Here is a 14,868-nt window from a genome sequence, read left to right as displayed (position 1 = left end):
GATAATCACTACAGTCAGAGATGGGATGCACATGTATGCAGCACAGTTGAGAGCCTAGCTGCATATTAAGCATGCATCTGAATTCTTACATAGCATCCCTTCTGTTTGACAGGAAAGTAGCTACAGTTCCCAATTCAGTATCATTTCCTATTAGGCTTCATATTGGTTACACTTGAGACAATTCAAGGCAAAAACAGCCCTACATTTTAGAAGTAACTTAGGGGACAATTAGGCCAATCTGTTGGGGTTCTTTGTATTCCAGAGGAAAGAGAGAAAGGTACTGCTGCTTCCATGCAAAGAACCAGCTGTCTTTCAGGAAGAATAGATATCACTTTGAAGAACAAAGCTAAACATGGCTTAGGAAACTAGACCAAATCATGAGGGGCTGAAAGTCCTATGGCAGCATTGTAAGCAATGTCATTGTGTCTGAAGGAGTATGCTGCTGTTCATCCCTAGCAAAGTTTATTATTCTAGATGGATTTAAATAGAACATTAAATAATAATGTCATTATTGGTGTCCGCCCTCAAATCGTTTCTGACTTACGGCAAACTAATGGCAGGATTTCCTTAGGAAGATTTGATCAGCAGGGGTTTGTCTTTGCCTCCTTCTTCAGCTGATAGTGTGTGACTTGCCAAGGTCACCCAGTTGGTTTCCATGGTTAAGCAGGGATTTTAAACCTTTGTCTTCACAGCTGTAGTGCAATGTTCGAACCATACCACTTCTCACTTAAAAGATACCTCTTAAGTAAAGGTTTCCCCTTGACGTTAAGCCTAGTCAAGTCCGACTCTGGGAGGTGGTGCTTATCTCCATTTCTTAGCTGAAGAGTCGGCGTTGTCCGTAGGCGCCTCCAAGGTCATTTAGCCAGCATGACTGTATGGAGTGTTGTTACCTTCCCTCCGGAGCAGTACTTATTGATCTACTCACATTCGCATGTTTTCGAACATCTAGGTTGACAGACGCTGGGGCTAACAATGGTAGCTCACCCCGTCCTGCAACCTCTGACTTTCCGGTCAGCAAGTTCTGCAGTTCAGTAGCTTAATCCACTGCACCACCATGGCCCCTGTAAATATACCTCTTAGTTAATTTTGGAGTCTCTAGCCTGATAATGGGCTGTTTCCTATTTAGAAGATGGCCAATGTTGATAGCCTTGCCTGTGTCTTTTTAAAAGTTAATTCGTATTTTGAAGACAACTTTTAAATGTATTATCGGTATTAGTTGTCCATATAATTTTGTTCCCTTTTTTATTTTGAAGAGATGTCTGGGGCAGGGCAAATCTGTCTTGTTTCTGGAACACATGTCTATATCAGGTATAAGTCTTGACATTTTAGTTAAAAATTAGTCTAAAAAAAAACTGGGTCGACTTATTCATGGGTCAATCAGATACTGCACCAGTGGAAGATGGAAGCTTTATCCTTTCTGGAGAACCTAAGAGAAGTGCTGCCTCCTGCAACTTTCTGAATGCCTCCGAAGGAAAATGCCTGGCATGCTGAAGCTGCTTTTTCCTCTCTGCAGAATTAACCTCTCATGGGTAATGTCAAAGTCTATCATTTCGGCCCAAAAACCTGCCCTTGACTGATACACTAGTATAGTAAATGTATGACAATGTAGTAAAATGTGAAAATTGAGGTTGGGAACATCAAGTTCCCCTTGAATGATTTGTTGTAAGTTATTTCCTATTTTTTACCCTAAAAAAACAAAAAAAAAACCAAGACATCTCTTATGGGTTTTTTGAGAAGTAAACCAATAGGACAAAGGAGAAAGAAAGCACATTTGCCAGGTCCATTGTTAGTGGGGGTCACAGTGCTGGGTGAACTACAACTTCCACCATGTTGTCAGTCCCTCAAACCCCTCCAGTATATTTAGTTATTCAGTTACTGATCAATTCCGCTGTGTTTGCTGTGTGCTGTAGGAAAGGGTTAAGGGATAGGCAGTGGGTGGGGTCATGCAAATTCCACACCAATGGAGAGAGAAAGGAACACTGGGAAGTGTCTTTGGTGGAGGAAAAACAGAAAATCTAGGATTAAATTGTCTCCGTATGAAAGCCTTCACTTGGGTGGTGGGTAGCATGGTGTTTGTGGAGGACATTGGCAGGGTGGCTCTTGGACATGTTCATGGCGCCCGCTATAACCTGCAATGTTCCTTGGAGGGAGGGCCATTGGTAGCCCCTCAGCACTGGGAGTTGTAGCTGTTTGTGAAGGTGGGAGCCTGTCTGTGTAAATGAGTACTTATGCCACATACAGATTTTCACTTTTATTATATGTACAGATAAGGGCACAATAAAGAATATGGATGCACATTTAGGATTCTAACATCCTCCAGTAAGGGAATCTTATGTCTAATATCAATTCAAATACCAGTGAGGACATCAAAGCCATGCCCTATGTCTAGGAAATCAGTCCATAAATTAGGGGTGTGCAAAATGGCAGAAATCCATTTTCTTTTCTTTTCGAATTTCCTTCTGTTATCGGGAAGATTCATCCCGAAATGGAAACAGAACTTCAGATCCTAATTACGAATCCAAACAGCTCCCCTACTAATTTCCCAGAATTTTCCTGAAAACAGGATGGGGGGGGGGGGTTGGGGGGACACTCGAAATTTGAAACGAAACAGAACAGATTTCTGCCATTTCACACACCCTTAGCATATATACAAGAGGTCACAAGGAAAGGAATCTTTATATTCCGACTTCTTTCACCTTCACCTCCACCCTCCATTTCCTACTCTCTGGAGCTTGCTCTTTACTTAGAATAGTTAGTTCATAGTTTCCAGATCAGTTATGTGTGTCTCTTCAAATGCAGGGAAAGGTGATCTGAGCGAGAGAAAGCACGCTGGCAGAGGTGACACTTGAACGGGCGCTGCCCAGTGTGTTTGCGATAATGGCGGGTCAACTCATCTGAACGGGCAAATTTCCAAGCACATCCTTCCCATGTGCAGCAATAGGGCTTCTCACCTGCAAAAACAAGCAGACAAAAGCCCAACAAGTATAATTGTATCCTTGAATTACCAGGGTGGGGAGTCTACTAGAAAAACAATGTAACACATGGTTATGGGACCAAGCATTCAAGTAGTAACTATAGCAATGCAAGAACTGAGAATTTTTAAAGTGACGGACTAATGGACGGATTCCGGACTATGATTTGAACTTGCGTGATTTTAATGGCCGTTTTAATAATTTATGTTTTAATCTTTAGTTTTAATTGTAATTGGGATTTTTGGAATTTGTATGTCAGGCATCGAATTGCTGCCATTTGTGAGGTTGCCCTAAGTTCCTTTCGGGGTGAGAAGGGTGGGACACAAGTGTGGGAAATAAATAAATACTAGGGAACCATACTTGTGGTTGTAATTCTTAGGAAGGAAAAACAAAATAAGAACTCCGCATATAGGTTTCTACTAACCCTAGCCTTACCAATGAGCCAAGATCACAACTGGAGCTTGGGAAAATATGCTATCTTTTGGGAGTTCGAATCCGGGGAGTGGAGTGAGCTCCCACTATTAGCCTCAGTGCCAACCTAGCAGTTTGAAAACATGCAAATGAGAGTAGATCAATAGGTACTGCTTCTGCAGGAAGGTAACTTCTGCTGGCCACATGACCTTGGAGGTGTCTACGGACGATGTCAGCTCTTCGGCTTAGAAATGGAGATGAGCGCCAACCCTCAGAGTCGGACACGACTAGACTTAATGTCAGGGGAAAACCTTTACCTTTGGGAGGGATTATACTTTCCAGAATCTTTCAGACAGGATCATGCTGGCTGGGGCAACCTAATTCACATCTTCACTGACCACCTAAGTCAGTTTCAAACCAGTCTTAAAGAAAGTGATTCCGCTGTGCAGATGATTACACAGGAAATCCTGGAACTAGTTTGAAATCCAGATGATGATTTCACAAACCACAGAGCACATATGTGCATTAATGGTTTTCTTTCATGAGCTTTCACTGTGTTTGTAGTCTAGCTTGAAGGTAACTTGGAAGTACTTTAAACGGGGCCATAGAAACACTGGTCCCAAAAAGAAACTTTTTCAAACTGTCACCACACAATGCAACATCTCACATTTTAGTATTGGGCATGGCAGACTGGTGACATGTACCAAAGCATTGGTGGAAAGCATTACCAAAGGTAATAAACTTTAGCACATTCTGTTGAGTACAATGTTCTTTAAGTAGCTTGTTCCCTGTAGCATAAGGATGGAAACATAGTCAAACTTTTTTTTGGATGTCAAATCTTACTGTCCCTGCCTATTAGCAAGGGGGTTCTGGGAACTGCAGGTCAAAAGTAATTTCTCCAACCTCTATTGGAGTTGAATTGCTGTGAGTTTTCCGCGCTGTATGGCCATGTTCCAGAAGCATTATCTCCTGATGTTTCACCCACATCTTTGGCAGGCATTTTCATAGATTGTGAGAACTCACAACCTCTGAAAAATGGCTGCAATAGATGTGGGCAAAACATCAGGAGTGAATGGTTCTGGAGCATGGCCATACAACTCAGAAAACTCACAACAACCCAGTGATTCTGGCCATGAAAGCCTTTGACAACACATTGAACATCTGTTGGAGTTGTTTTCTTTACCTGTGTGGGTGCGCAGATGGGCCTTTAGATGGGAGCTCTTGGTGTAGGTCTTGCCACAGCCGGGATAACTACAGGCATGGCTGACAGGCCGTTTGCGAGGCCAAGACTTGTGACCCTTCTTAGCCTTTGATGCCAATTCCTTAGCAGGCAAGGGAGGTGTCAAGAGGCCCAAAATGGGCAAAGGGGGCAGTGCCTGATCAGCCTGGTATAGTTGAACTCGGGCTTGGCACTGGCTATAGTAGAAAGGATGGTAGCCACTTAATAGGCAATAGTGCTGTGGCTGGGATGCTATAGGTGGTAGCTGACTATAAGAGGCTTGTTTGCCCATCAGAGGTGGTCCAGGGTGTACATAAGCTTCATAGGTCATTTGATAATATTGTCCTTGGGCTCTGTACTTTGGCTCGCCATGATACTGCTGTTCTACAGGAGCAGTAGCCCAATAGTCAGTTTGGGCAAGGAACTGCTGCATTTGACTGCAGCATTTACTTGGATCCATCATTTCCAGAGCACAGTTATGCGTGTGAGGAATATAGTCCACAGAGTTCTCCTCTGGTAAATGTTTGGTGTCCAAGTTTGGGGCTCTGGGAGCATCCAGAGTCCAGCTTCTCTCTGGGAACCACTGTTTAATCTCCTCCTTCTTCACCTGGGTAATTGCTTTTGGGTCGAGAGAAGACACTGAAGATTGTTCTTCTTGTGCCCCATGAAGATCCCCAGCATCTTGCTCGGAGGGACAGAAGCTTCTCAGGAGGACATCAAGGTCCCAACAGGTGTCATCATACTCTTGCTTGATTTGCTGAACACCATCAGGTTGGGTCACCCCCAAGAACCCCAGAGGTGAAGTGTCTGGAGAATCTTTCGTTTCCCACCACTAGAATATAAATGAAAACAGAGTGTATAGAAGATATTGATACCAATGTGGTGCATCATAATAAGAAACTGAAAAGCCAAAACTGGCTTCAGCACTGCTTCTGTAAATCCTTAGCAAACTAAAAAAACTGAGGAACGTTACACATGACTTGTACACAAACACACTCCAGAGGCTGTAAAGACACAGCCTAGAGCCTGTCATTAAGGTGCAGATAAGGAGCCCATTATCAGCACCTTACATAAGCTTCTATTCTGCATCGGAACAGGCAGGATCTTAGTTATCTCACCAGACAGTGTGAATATTCACTGAAAGTCTTTCGAGGAAGGAGAAACACAATTTGTTGTTGACATTTATATCTTCTGAAGCAGTCCTGGAGAAATTATAATTTTGGACCACAGTGCCAAATCTCCTGAACAAAAACTACAACTCCAGGACAACTAGACTATAACTGACTATGCTGGTTGAGGGATTCTGGGAGTTGCAGTCCAAAATTAATTTATCCTAGTGCTGTTTTGAATACACCTCTTTTCCTTCCTGCCTTCTGGCTTACATGGACTCTTGCATTCCTGGATACAGATGTAATCACTATTGCAGGCTAAGTCTATAATAGGGTTGCCATAACTCAGAAAAGAGTTGAAGACACACAACAAGAAATCATGTTGTTTAGTATGCATGTAGAGCTCAGGCAAGACATTTAATCATCAAAGCACATCTGCACTTTGTTGATGCCTTCCCTCAAGCTGTAAAAGGACAGAGTATCCAAAGCTGAAAGCAAATTATTTTAGCATCTGGGGCAAAAAATCCCACAAATAATTAAACAAACCACAAATGCCTCTCCTGGAATCGGCTGATATCTATCAGGGCAGGCAGGGTAGTGAATAGAACAGAAATTGAAGCGAAACATAGACAAGTGGTTCTCAATCTTCCTAATGCTGCAACCCCTTAATACAATTCCTCATATTGTGGTTACCTCCAACCATAAAATTATTTTAATTGCTACTTCATAACTGTAATTTTGCCATTGTTATGAATCATGATGTAAATATCTGATATGCAGGATGTATTTTCATTCACTGGACCAAATTTGGCACAAATATCCGATATGCCCAAATTTGAATACTGGTGGTTTTTTTTTTTGTGTCAGGAGCAACCGGAGTTGCTTCTGGAGTGAGAGAATTGGCCATCTGCAAGGACGTTGCCCAGGGGACGCCCGGATGTTTTTGATGTTTTACCATCCTTGTGGGTGGCTTCTCTCATGTCCCCGCATGGAGCTGGAGCTGATAGAGGGAGCTCATCCGCGCTCTCCCCAGGTGGGATTCGAACCTGGCAGCCTTCAGGTCAGCAACCCAACCTTCAGGTCACAAGGCTTTTTTCCCCTAGGCCACCGGAGGCTCCAACTGGTGGGGTTGGGGGGATTGATTTTGTCATTTGGGAGTTGTAGTTGATGGGATTTATAGTTACCCTACAATCAAAGATCACTATGAACCCAACCCACAATGGCTCTCCACCAAACCTGGCACACTACCTACATGGCTAACTGGTGGAGTTGGGGGGGGGGAGCTGTTTTTGAATTCTGGGAGTTGTAGTTCAGCAACACTCAGCGCTCTGTACCAAACTGGTGATGGAACTAGTAAACTTGCCACACATACCCAACATGCCAAACTTTGAATACTGGTGGGGTTTCAAGGGGACTGACCTAAGAGGTCTGATGGTTTTTGGTGACCCCCCTGACAACACCCATGACCCCCCAGGGGTCCCAACCCCCAGGTTGAGAAACACTGACATAGATGGAGCCTCAAGTCTTGAAGTCTGACTGGCATCAATGTTGCTATCATTCTAGAACTGGGTGAAAAATGTTTATCCCTCAATGTTTTCTGGGGCTATTTCCTTTTCTACAAACCTTCCCATGCACATGGTCTTAAATAATTTTAAACTAATTTAATCTGTTTAATTTTTAATTGGTTTAATATGTTTTTACCCTTTTGAGATCATTGTTATTGTTTGTTGTTATCATGCAAGGTATAGCTGCTGAAATGTCTAATAGTGCAAAACAGTAGAGGAATTATGCCTGTGATGTTGATGTAGCTGTGTCTCTCCATTTCCAATCAATGGCATCTTTTGGGCGAACCCATCATAGGGATTTCTTGGCAAGATTTGCTCCAAAAAAAATTGCCATTGCTTTCCTCTGAGGTTGTGACAATGTGACTTGTCCAAGATCACCCAATGTGCTTCATGGCAGAGCAGGGATTTGAACCTTAGGGTGCATCTATGCTGTAGAATCAATGCAGTTTATGCTATTTTAACGGCCAAGGCTCAATGCTGTAGAAAAATGGGATCTGTAGTTTTACAAGGTTGTTACCCTTTCCTGCGAAAGAGGGCTCTGCCTCAGCAAACCAGAATTCCCAAGATTCCATAGCACTGAGCCATGGCAGTTTAACGGTGTCAAATTGCATTCATTTTACAGTGTAGATTGAAGGTTTTCAAATTGTTTACTGCAACACAGTGTGCCAGCTGCAGTGTGTAGGTGTGTCTCAAACAATGTAAAATCTCTGAATCTGTGAAGTAAGCAATATAGTTTTGAAAATATAAATGAAAGCTTTTCATGAAATATGCACTTTGTTATTTACAATTTATGTCTATGTAACAACTTATAAGGGGCTGGTTAAACCTCTGGTTTGCTAGTAAAACACACAGCCATATAGCCTAGAATATCAAGGCAGAAAATTCCACAATATCTGCTTTAAACTGGGTTATCTGAGTCCACACTGCCATATATTCCACATTGTCTTCTTTGAACTGGGATATATGGCAGTGTGGACTCAGATAACCCAGTTCAAGCAGATATTGTGGGATTTTCTGCCTTGATATTCCTGGTTATATGGCTGTGTGGAAGGGCCCTAAACCCCCATGGAAGTTTTTAAACAGAGTTTGGATGGTCATCTGTTGAGATGGCTTTGACTGTATCTGCCTTAATGGCAGAAGGGGGTCAGACTAGATGTGCTTTGGTGATCCCTTCCAACTCTAGCGAATTACAGACTGCCTGTACTCTAATGTAGTTTCTTTCTTTGGAGGTTTTTGAACTGAGGCTGGATGGCCATCTGTCGGGAGGGCTTTGACTATGTCTTCCTGTCAGGCAGCCTTTCGTTGTAGGAGTGGGTGTGTGGGGCATTTTTCATGCAACATGCCGTTTGGAAAGCTCTGTACTATTGTAGCATGAATGCAGTTTGACACCACTTCAACTGCCATGGCTTAGTATGATAGAATACTGGGATTTTAATATGGTGAAACAGCAGCACTCATTGGTAGGGATGGCTTGTAAAACTACAGCTCTTATTATGCCATAGCATTGAGCAGCAGCTGTGACTCCATTCATTCTACAGTGTAGATGCACCTATAGTTACAGGAATAAATATCTTATATTCACATACCTCATTTTGCCAGAATGATTTCAGAAAATACAGGAATTCTATGCACTCATTTAAATAAACCTCTAATAGACCCACTAATCAGCCTTTCTTCCTCCCATTTGTTGTCTCCTTCCTTTTCAGCAATGTTTGCTAGTTTATAAAAGGCTTCACCTGCTGAGAAAAGACACTCTGTTGAGCTAAGTGCTGTCCTCGGTAGATCATAACACTATGTAATACGATTTTTGTTCCTGGGTTATACATGTCATTTCCTAATTGGTTTTATCTTAAAAACATGGAAAAGGTTGATTAAATTGCAAAAACATTGTTTTTGTGGGACATCTTTCTGCACATTTTGTTATAGTTTTTCAATGAATATCTTATCCTGTCTCAACCAATTCAACATAGTTTGTGGCAGCCACAAAAACGAAGCTCCTGGAGTATAACAACTACTTTCAAAGTAAATACCAAACAATTAAACAGGAAATAACACTTTCAAACCAGGAACAGATTTTTTTTAAAAAAATTGGTTACATAGTGTAATTTCTTAAAAGACCCATTGACACTTCTACCCTAAGGAAGTCCTGGCTGCATCCAAGCAAATACATATTCGGCAAACATCACATATACACATACATTTCTCACCTCTGTGATTTCAGACTGGACTTCTTGGAAGTGGTTAAATCCAGCCAGTATACCAACTGAGGGCATCACAGTTTCCACAAATGCCATGGTCTATAGATACCAAACTCACTATGGAAAAAAGAGAATAAAGCATGTATTGGATACTGACAGGATAGTAGCAGATCTATTTGAAATGTGAGCAAACTTTTTTCTTTTTTGGTTCACAGGCACAAATTGCTTCTTTGCTCTCACCTAAACAATAGGCTTTCCACTCCTACTTAAAAAGCAAAACTTTGTACTTTAGGTCTTACCGTTCACAAGTTTCCTTTTTTGATTCTTGCACTCATTTGCCAGTTTGGAGGGGTGGAGAAGACTAAATGGGGCCAACTGCACCAATCAGAAGGAGGGAGGGAGGGGCTGCCCAAGCTACTTGGTGGAATTGGATTAGGATTAATTACATTTGAGCAATTTAGCAACACTTTTATTGGTGCCTTTTTTGGGGTCAAGATCCAAGTGAAGGAGGTGAAAATCACCACCCAGCCCTAATCATTCTCAATCAGAAGTCAATATGATTGTTTCCAAGTGGGCTTCTTTCTTAAGAATTATGCTAGAATCACACCTTTCCCAAAAGAAGCCCTTCAAAGTAAGAATATTTGGATGGGATTTTTTTTGTTGTGCCTTTAGGCTGTTTTGACGTTATAGCAACTCTAAAGCGATACTGCCTTTCGGTTTCTTGGCAAGATTTGTTCAGAAGGGCTTTGTCATTGTGTTGTTGAAGGCTTTCATGGCTGGAATCACAGGGTTGTTGTATGTTTTCCGGGCTTTATGGCCATGTTCCAGAAGCATTCTGTCCTGATGTTTCGCCCACATCTATGGCAGGCGTCCTCAGAGGTTGTGAGGTTTGTCATTGCCTTCTTCTGATCCTGGGTCAGTGTTACTTGCCCAAGGTTACTTGCCCAGTGCAAACTCATATAATCCAGTTCAAAGTAGATACCCTGAGATCAGATCCTGGGATATAGGGCAGTGTAGATCCAGCCATATTTAGATGCCTTTGGTTAGTCCTTACATTTCCCAATAAGACAGTTACCTTGTAATTTGATTACACTTGAGGCCACAATCTTTTGTGTTCGGTATAGTCCATGTAAAACTAGTTGGCCCACGATGAATCAAACTTGGCTCAATCCACTGGGGCCCCTTCCACACTGCCCCTATATCCCACGAACTGATTCTAAATTATCTGATTTAAACTGGATTGCATGAGTCTCCAGGAGCCCCGAGTGGCGCAGTGTGTTAAAAGCGCTGAGCTGCTGAACTTGCAGATCGAAAGGTCGCAGGTTCGAATCCGGGGAGCAGAGTGAGCACCCACTGTTAGCTCCAGCTTCTGCCAACCTAGCAGTTCGAAAACATGCAAATGTGAGTAGATCAATAGGTACTGCTCCAGTGGGAAGATAACGGCGTTCCATGCAGTCAAGCCGGCCGCATGACATTGGAGGTGTCTTTTGACAATGTCGGCTCTTCGGCTTAGAAATGGAGATGAGCACCAACCCCCCAGAGTCGGACACGACTGGACTTAAAGTCAGGGGAAACCTTTACCTTTACTTTTACATGAGTCTCCACTGCCAGATAACCTGGGATAAGCAAATAATCTGGGATCGGATGCTGAGATATAGGGGCAGTGTGGAAGGGGCCCCAGTGGATTAAGCCAATTGTGGGCCAACTAGCTTTGCATGGAATATACTTGTCGTCCCAAGTGAAATCAAATTACAAGGTAACTGTCTTATTGGGAAATGTAAGGACTAACTAAAGGCATCTAAATGTGACTGGATCTACACTGCCCTATATCGTATGATCTGACTCCAGATTATATGCTTTGAACTGGATTATATGAGTCTATACTGCCACATAATCTAGGATAAACCAATAATATGGGGCCCCTTTTACACAGCTGAATAAAATCCCACATTTTCTGATTTGAACTGGAATATATGACAGTGTGAACTCAAATAACCCAGGTCAAAGCAGATATTGTGGGTTTTTCTTCCTTGATATTCTGGGGTATAGCGCTATGTGGAAAGGCCCTGGGACCAGATCCTGCGATATAGGGTAGTGTGGAAGTGGCCTTCTGCACTGCCAGATAAAACCCAGATTATCCTCTTTGAACTGGATTATATGGCAGTGTATACCCAGATAATCCAGCTATCTGCTATGGCAATGTAGAAGGAGCCTGGGACACCTTCCACACAGCTGATTAAAATCCCACATTTTCTGCTTTGAATTGGAATATATGGCAGTGTGGACTCAGATAACGTAATTCAAAGAAGATATTGTGGGATTTTCTGCCTTGAAACTCTGGGTTATATGGCTGTGTGGAGGGGCCCTCAGATAACCCAGTTCAAAGCAGATATTATGAGATTTTCTGCCTTGATATTCTGGGTTATATGGCTGTGTGGAAGGGCCTCCTGTTCAAAGCAGATAATGTGGGATTTTATTCAACTCTGTGGAAGGGGCCTCAGTGTTCTGAATGAGAAACCCTAATCCAAAACACCCAGGGAGTAATACTGCAAATTTGTAAACATCTACTTAGGAGCAAACTGCATTAATTTAAATGAGGATTTACTCCCAGGTAAATTGATACAGCTGTAGCTTCAACTCTCATGGAAGCCCGTGTGTATCTGAATTTGCAGGTTTGACTTCTGTACATTTGATCATGGATTTGATTACAATGTTCTCTTTAGGAATCTCTATATGCTCCAATGCCATTCTGTGGTCAGCTTCCAGAGAAATTGAAATTCCTACAGAGGTTTTCTTTGATTTTTTTTTAAAAAGCAATTTCTATACTCACTTTTAAAAAGACATTCACAGAGGTCCCATTCCCTTAACCCCAGCAAACGTGGAGGGTTAAATTAAACAGAGACAAATGCAGTTAGGCCCCAAAAACAAAATGCACAGGCATAGAATTGGGAAAATCTTACTCAGGGCCCTTCCACATAGCCATATAACCCAGAATATCAAGGCAGAAAATTCCACAATATCTGCTTTGAACTGGGTTGTCAGAGTCCACACTGCCATATATTCCAGTTCAAAGCAGATAATGTGGGATTGTATTCAGTTGTTTGGGAGGGGCTCATTAGTACTATATGTGAAAAAGACTTTGGGCTTATTGTTGATCATAAGTTGAGCAGGAGCCAGCACTGTGATGTTGCAGCAAACAAGGCAAATACTGTCGTAGCCTGCATTAATAGAATCATAGGGCCCTTCCATGTAGCCATGTAACCCAGAATATCAAGGCAGAAAAATCCACAATATCTGCTTTGAACTGGGTTATCTGAGTCCACACTGTTATATATTCCAGTTCAAAGCAGAAAATGACGGATTTTATTCAGCTGTGTGAAAGGGGTCATAGTTTCTGTCACTGAATTGCACTGGAAGGCCTAAAGAGCCCCTCATACACATTCAGGGGAAATATTTTTGCAGTGTGTATAAGTGAAACTGTGGATAAGGAGCTCATGGGGGTAGTTTCTAGATAAAACAAAATATGCCAATTGTTTGATATTTCCCTCCCCGGGTCCACCTACCAACATTTTTATTATAATTTCTTGCAGCGGAGTTATTTACAAAGCCTGTTTATCATTTGTAACATGTCGAGTTAATTTTTTCTTCACTTCATTCAGCCTTTAGGAGCATTTGCCAGGATAAGGTTGTTAGTTGTAATCCTTGCTTTCCAGATGGACGGTGGTGAGTGAGATAGTGTCCGTGACCCAGTATCCATGCTGAAAAAACTTGTCTCAGCACTCCAGTGCAGTGTTCGCTGGATCACATTGGTTCTAGAAACCAAATCAGAGATTTGGTTGTTTGGACTCCTGGGTTCTCCTGTAACAGCCCTGTTTTTCCTGTTCTCTTTGCCTTTCCCTTCTTCAAAGAGATCTACCTCCAGCTGATATTTTGTGGTTGCCTTGTGGTGGAATTGAATTTTGCAAAGGGAGCTTAAGATCAGTTGACTAATTTCAGAGGAGGGTAAGTGGGAGAGAAGAGGACAGGAATGGAGATTACCAGCTTGCTTAAAGTTTATATCTGAATGCCTCAGAGCAGCCAGGCAAAATGTGCCTGTTGTGATACACTAGTGCCAAGTCTGAGAAGTGCTTTGAGAAACCTTAAAAACAGAGTTGGCTTTAGCAGTCTGAGTTTCAAAAACTAAGAATATTTTTAAAATCAAGAAATTAGAGTTGGGAAGGATAGCAAGATGATTCTCATTTCCCCAGTTTGTCCCAGACTTTCAATCAAAGAATAAGAATAATTTCATAATATTGCTTCTGTGAAATGTGTGGTTTATTGAGATCCTGCAGAGAACACCTTCAGAGAAGAAGACAATCTTGTCTAGGAGCCTTTGGCCATTGATATAACAAGCTCCTAGTGGCATAGCGGGTTAAACCGCCGAGCTACTGAACTTGCTGACCAAAAGATTGGCAGTTCGAATCCGGGGAGCAGGGTGAGCTCCCACTGTTAGCCACAGCTTCTGCCAACCCAGAAGTTTGAAAACATGCAAATGTGAGTAGACCAATAGGTACCACTCTGGCAGGAAGGTAATGGTGCTCCATGCAGTCATGCCGGTGGCCATATGACCTTGGAGGTTTCTACTGGCAACGCCGGCTCTACGGCTAAGAAATTGAGATGGGCACCACCCCCCAGAGTCAGACATGACTAGACTTAATGTCAGGGGAAAACTTTACCTTTACCTGTAACAAAACAGGGTTTTTTTTGTGCCGGAAACATATAAGGCCCTTCCAGACAGGTCTTACATCCCAGGATCGGATCCCAGGTTTTCTGCTTTAAACTGGATTATATGAGTCTGCACTGCCAGATAATCTGGGATAAACAGAAAACCTGGGATTATATCCTGGGATATAGGGCTTGTCTGGAAGGGCCCACAGATGTAGAATGATTTGGTTGTCATTTCCCCCTCTGCTTGATGGAAGGTCTGTCTTTTTGACGGTTACGTCAGCAAGTGCCATTCCATATTCAAGTGATGGCAATGCAAGTGATATTTTTAAAAATCCAAAGAGCAAGCCTTGATTTTGCCTTTCTCTATAAGGGACATCATCTCATGACATCATTGTATAATGGTACTTGAGCATTCATAGATTTTCATATCGACGGATGGTCCTGGAACCAAATCTCAAATCCCACAATATCTGCTTTGAAGTCCATACTCAGATAATGTGAGATTTTCTGCCTTGATATTCTGGGATATAGGGTTGTGTGGAAGGGCCCTAGATTATATGGCAGTGTAGACTCAGATAATCCAGTTCAAAGCAGATAATGTGGATTAACTGCTTTGATAATCTGGATTATATAGCAATGTAGAAGGGGGTCTATGACCATCAATTGGGATAGCTGTATCTTCACTGT

General features: G+C 42.3%; 1 protein-coding gene across 3 annotated transcripts; it reads right to left on the bottom strand.

Annotated features, from left to right (window-relative positions):
* Positions 1–2,236: 2,236 nt before the first annotated feature.
* Positions 2,237–9,916, bottom strand: klf1 (KLF transcription factor 1). 3 transcript variants are annotated; one of them, XM_008103084.3, is made up of 4 exons: positions 9,774–9,916; positions 9,475–9,591; positions 4,567–5,434; positions 2,237–2,951 (listed from the first exon to the last, which is right to left on the bottom strand). In XM_008103084.3, exons 2-4 carry the CDS (start codon positions 9,568–9,570, stop codon positions 2,776–2,778), a joined length of 1,140 nt encoding a protein of 379 aa, XP_008101291.1. In that variant the 5' UTR covers positions 9,571–9,591; positions 9,774–9,916; the 3' UTR covers positions 2,237–2,775. The 3 variants fall into 3 exon arrangements, with proteins under 3 accessions (XP_008101291.1, XP_003216438.1, XP_008101292.1); XM_003216390.4 differs by having other exon boundaries at positions 9,484–9,591; positions 9,774–9,909; XM_008103085.3 differs by having other exon boundaries at positions 9,715–9,812.
* Between the last annotated feature and the right edge of the window lie 4,952 nt (positions 9,917–14,868).

Source organism: Anolis carolinensis, chromosome 2, assembly GCF_035594765.1.
Source record: "Anolis carolinensis isolate JA03-04 chromosome 2, rAnoCar3.1.pri, whole genome shotgun sequence".
NCBI lineage: Eukaryota > Metazoa > Chordata > Lepidosauria > Squamata > Dactyloidae > Anolis > Anolis carolinensis.
The sequence above is the reverse complement of the archived record's forward strand: the minus strand, read 5'-3'. Positions and strand labels throughout refer to the sequence as shown.

Bases quoted from the DNA above. Each gene is read 5' to 3' on its own strand.
- klf1 (XM_008103084.3), bottom strand. From the start codon at position 9,570: ATGGCATTTGTGGAAACTGTGATGCCCTCAGTTGGTATACTGGCTGGA. The intron at 5,435-9,474 runs GTATGTGTATAT...TTTATATTCTAG, and splicing joins AAATCACAGAGGTGAGAAAT to TGGTGGGAAACGAAAGATTC. The intron at 2,952-4,566 runs GTAAAGAAAACA...TTGTTTTTGCAG, and splicing joins CCATCTGCGCACCCACACAG to GTGAGAAGCCCTATTGCTGC.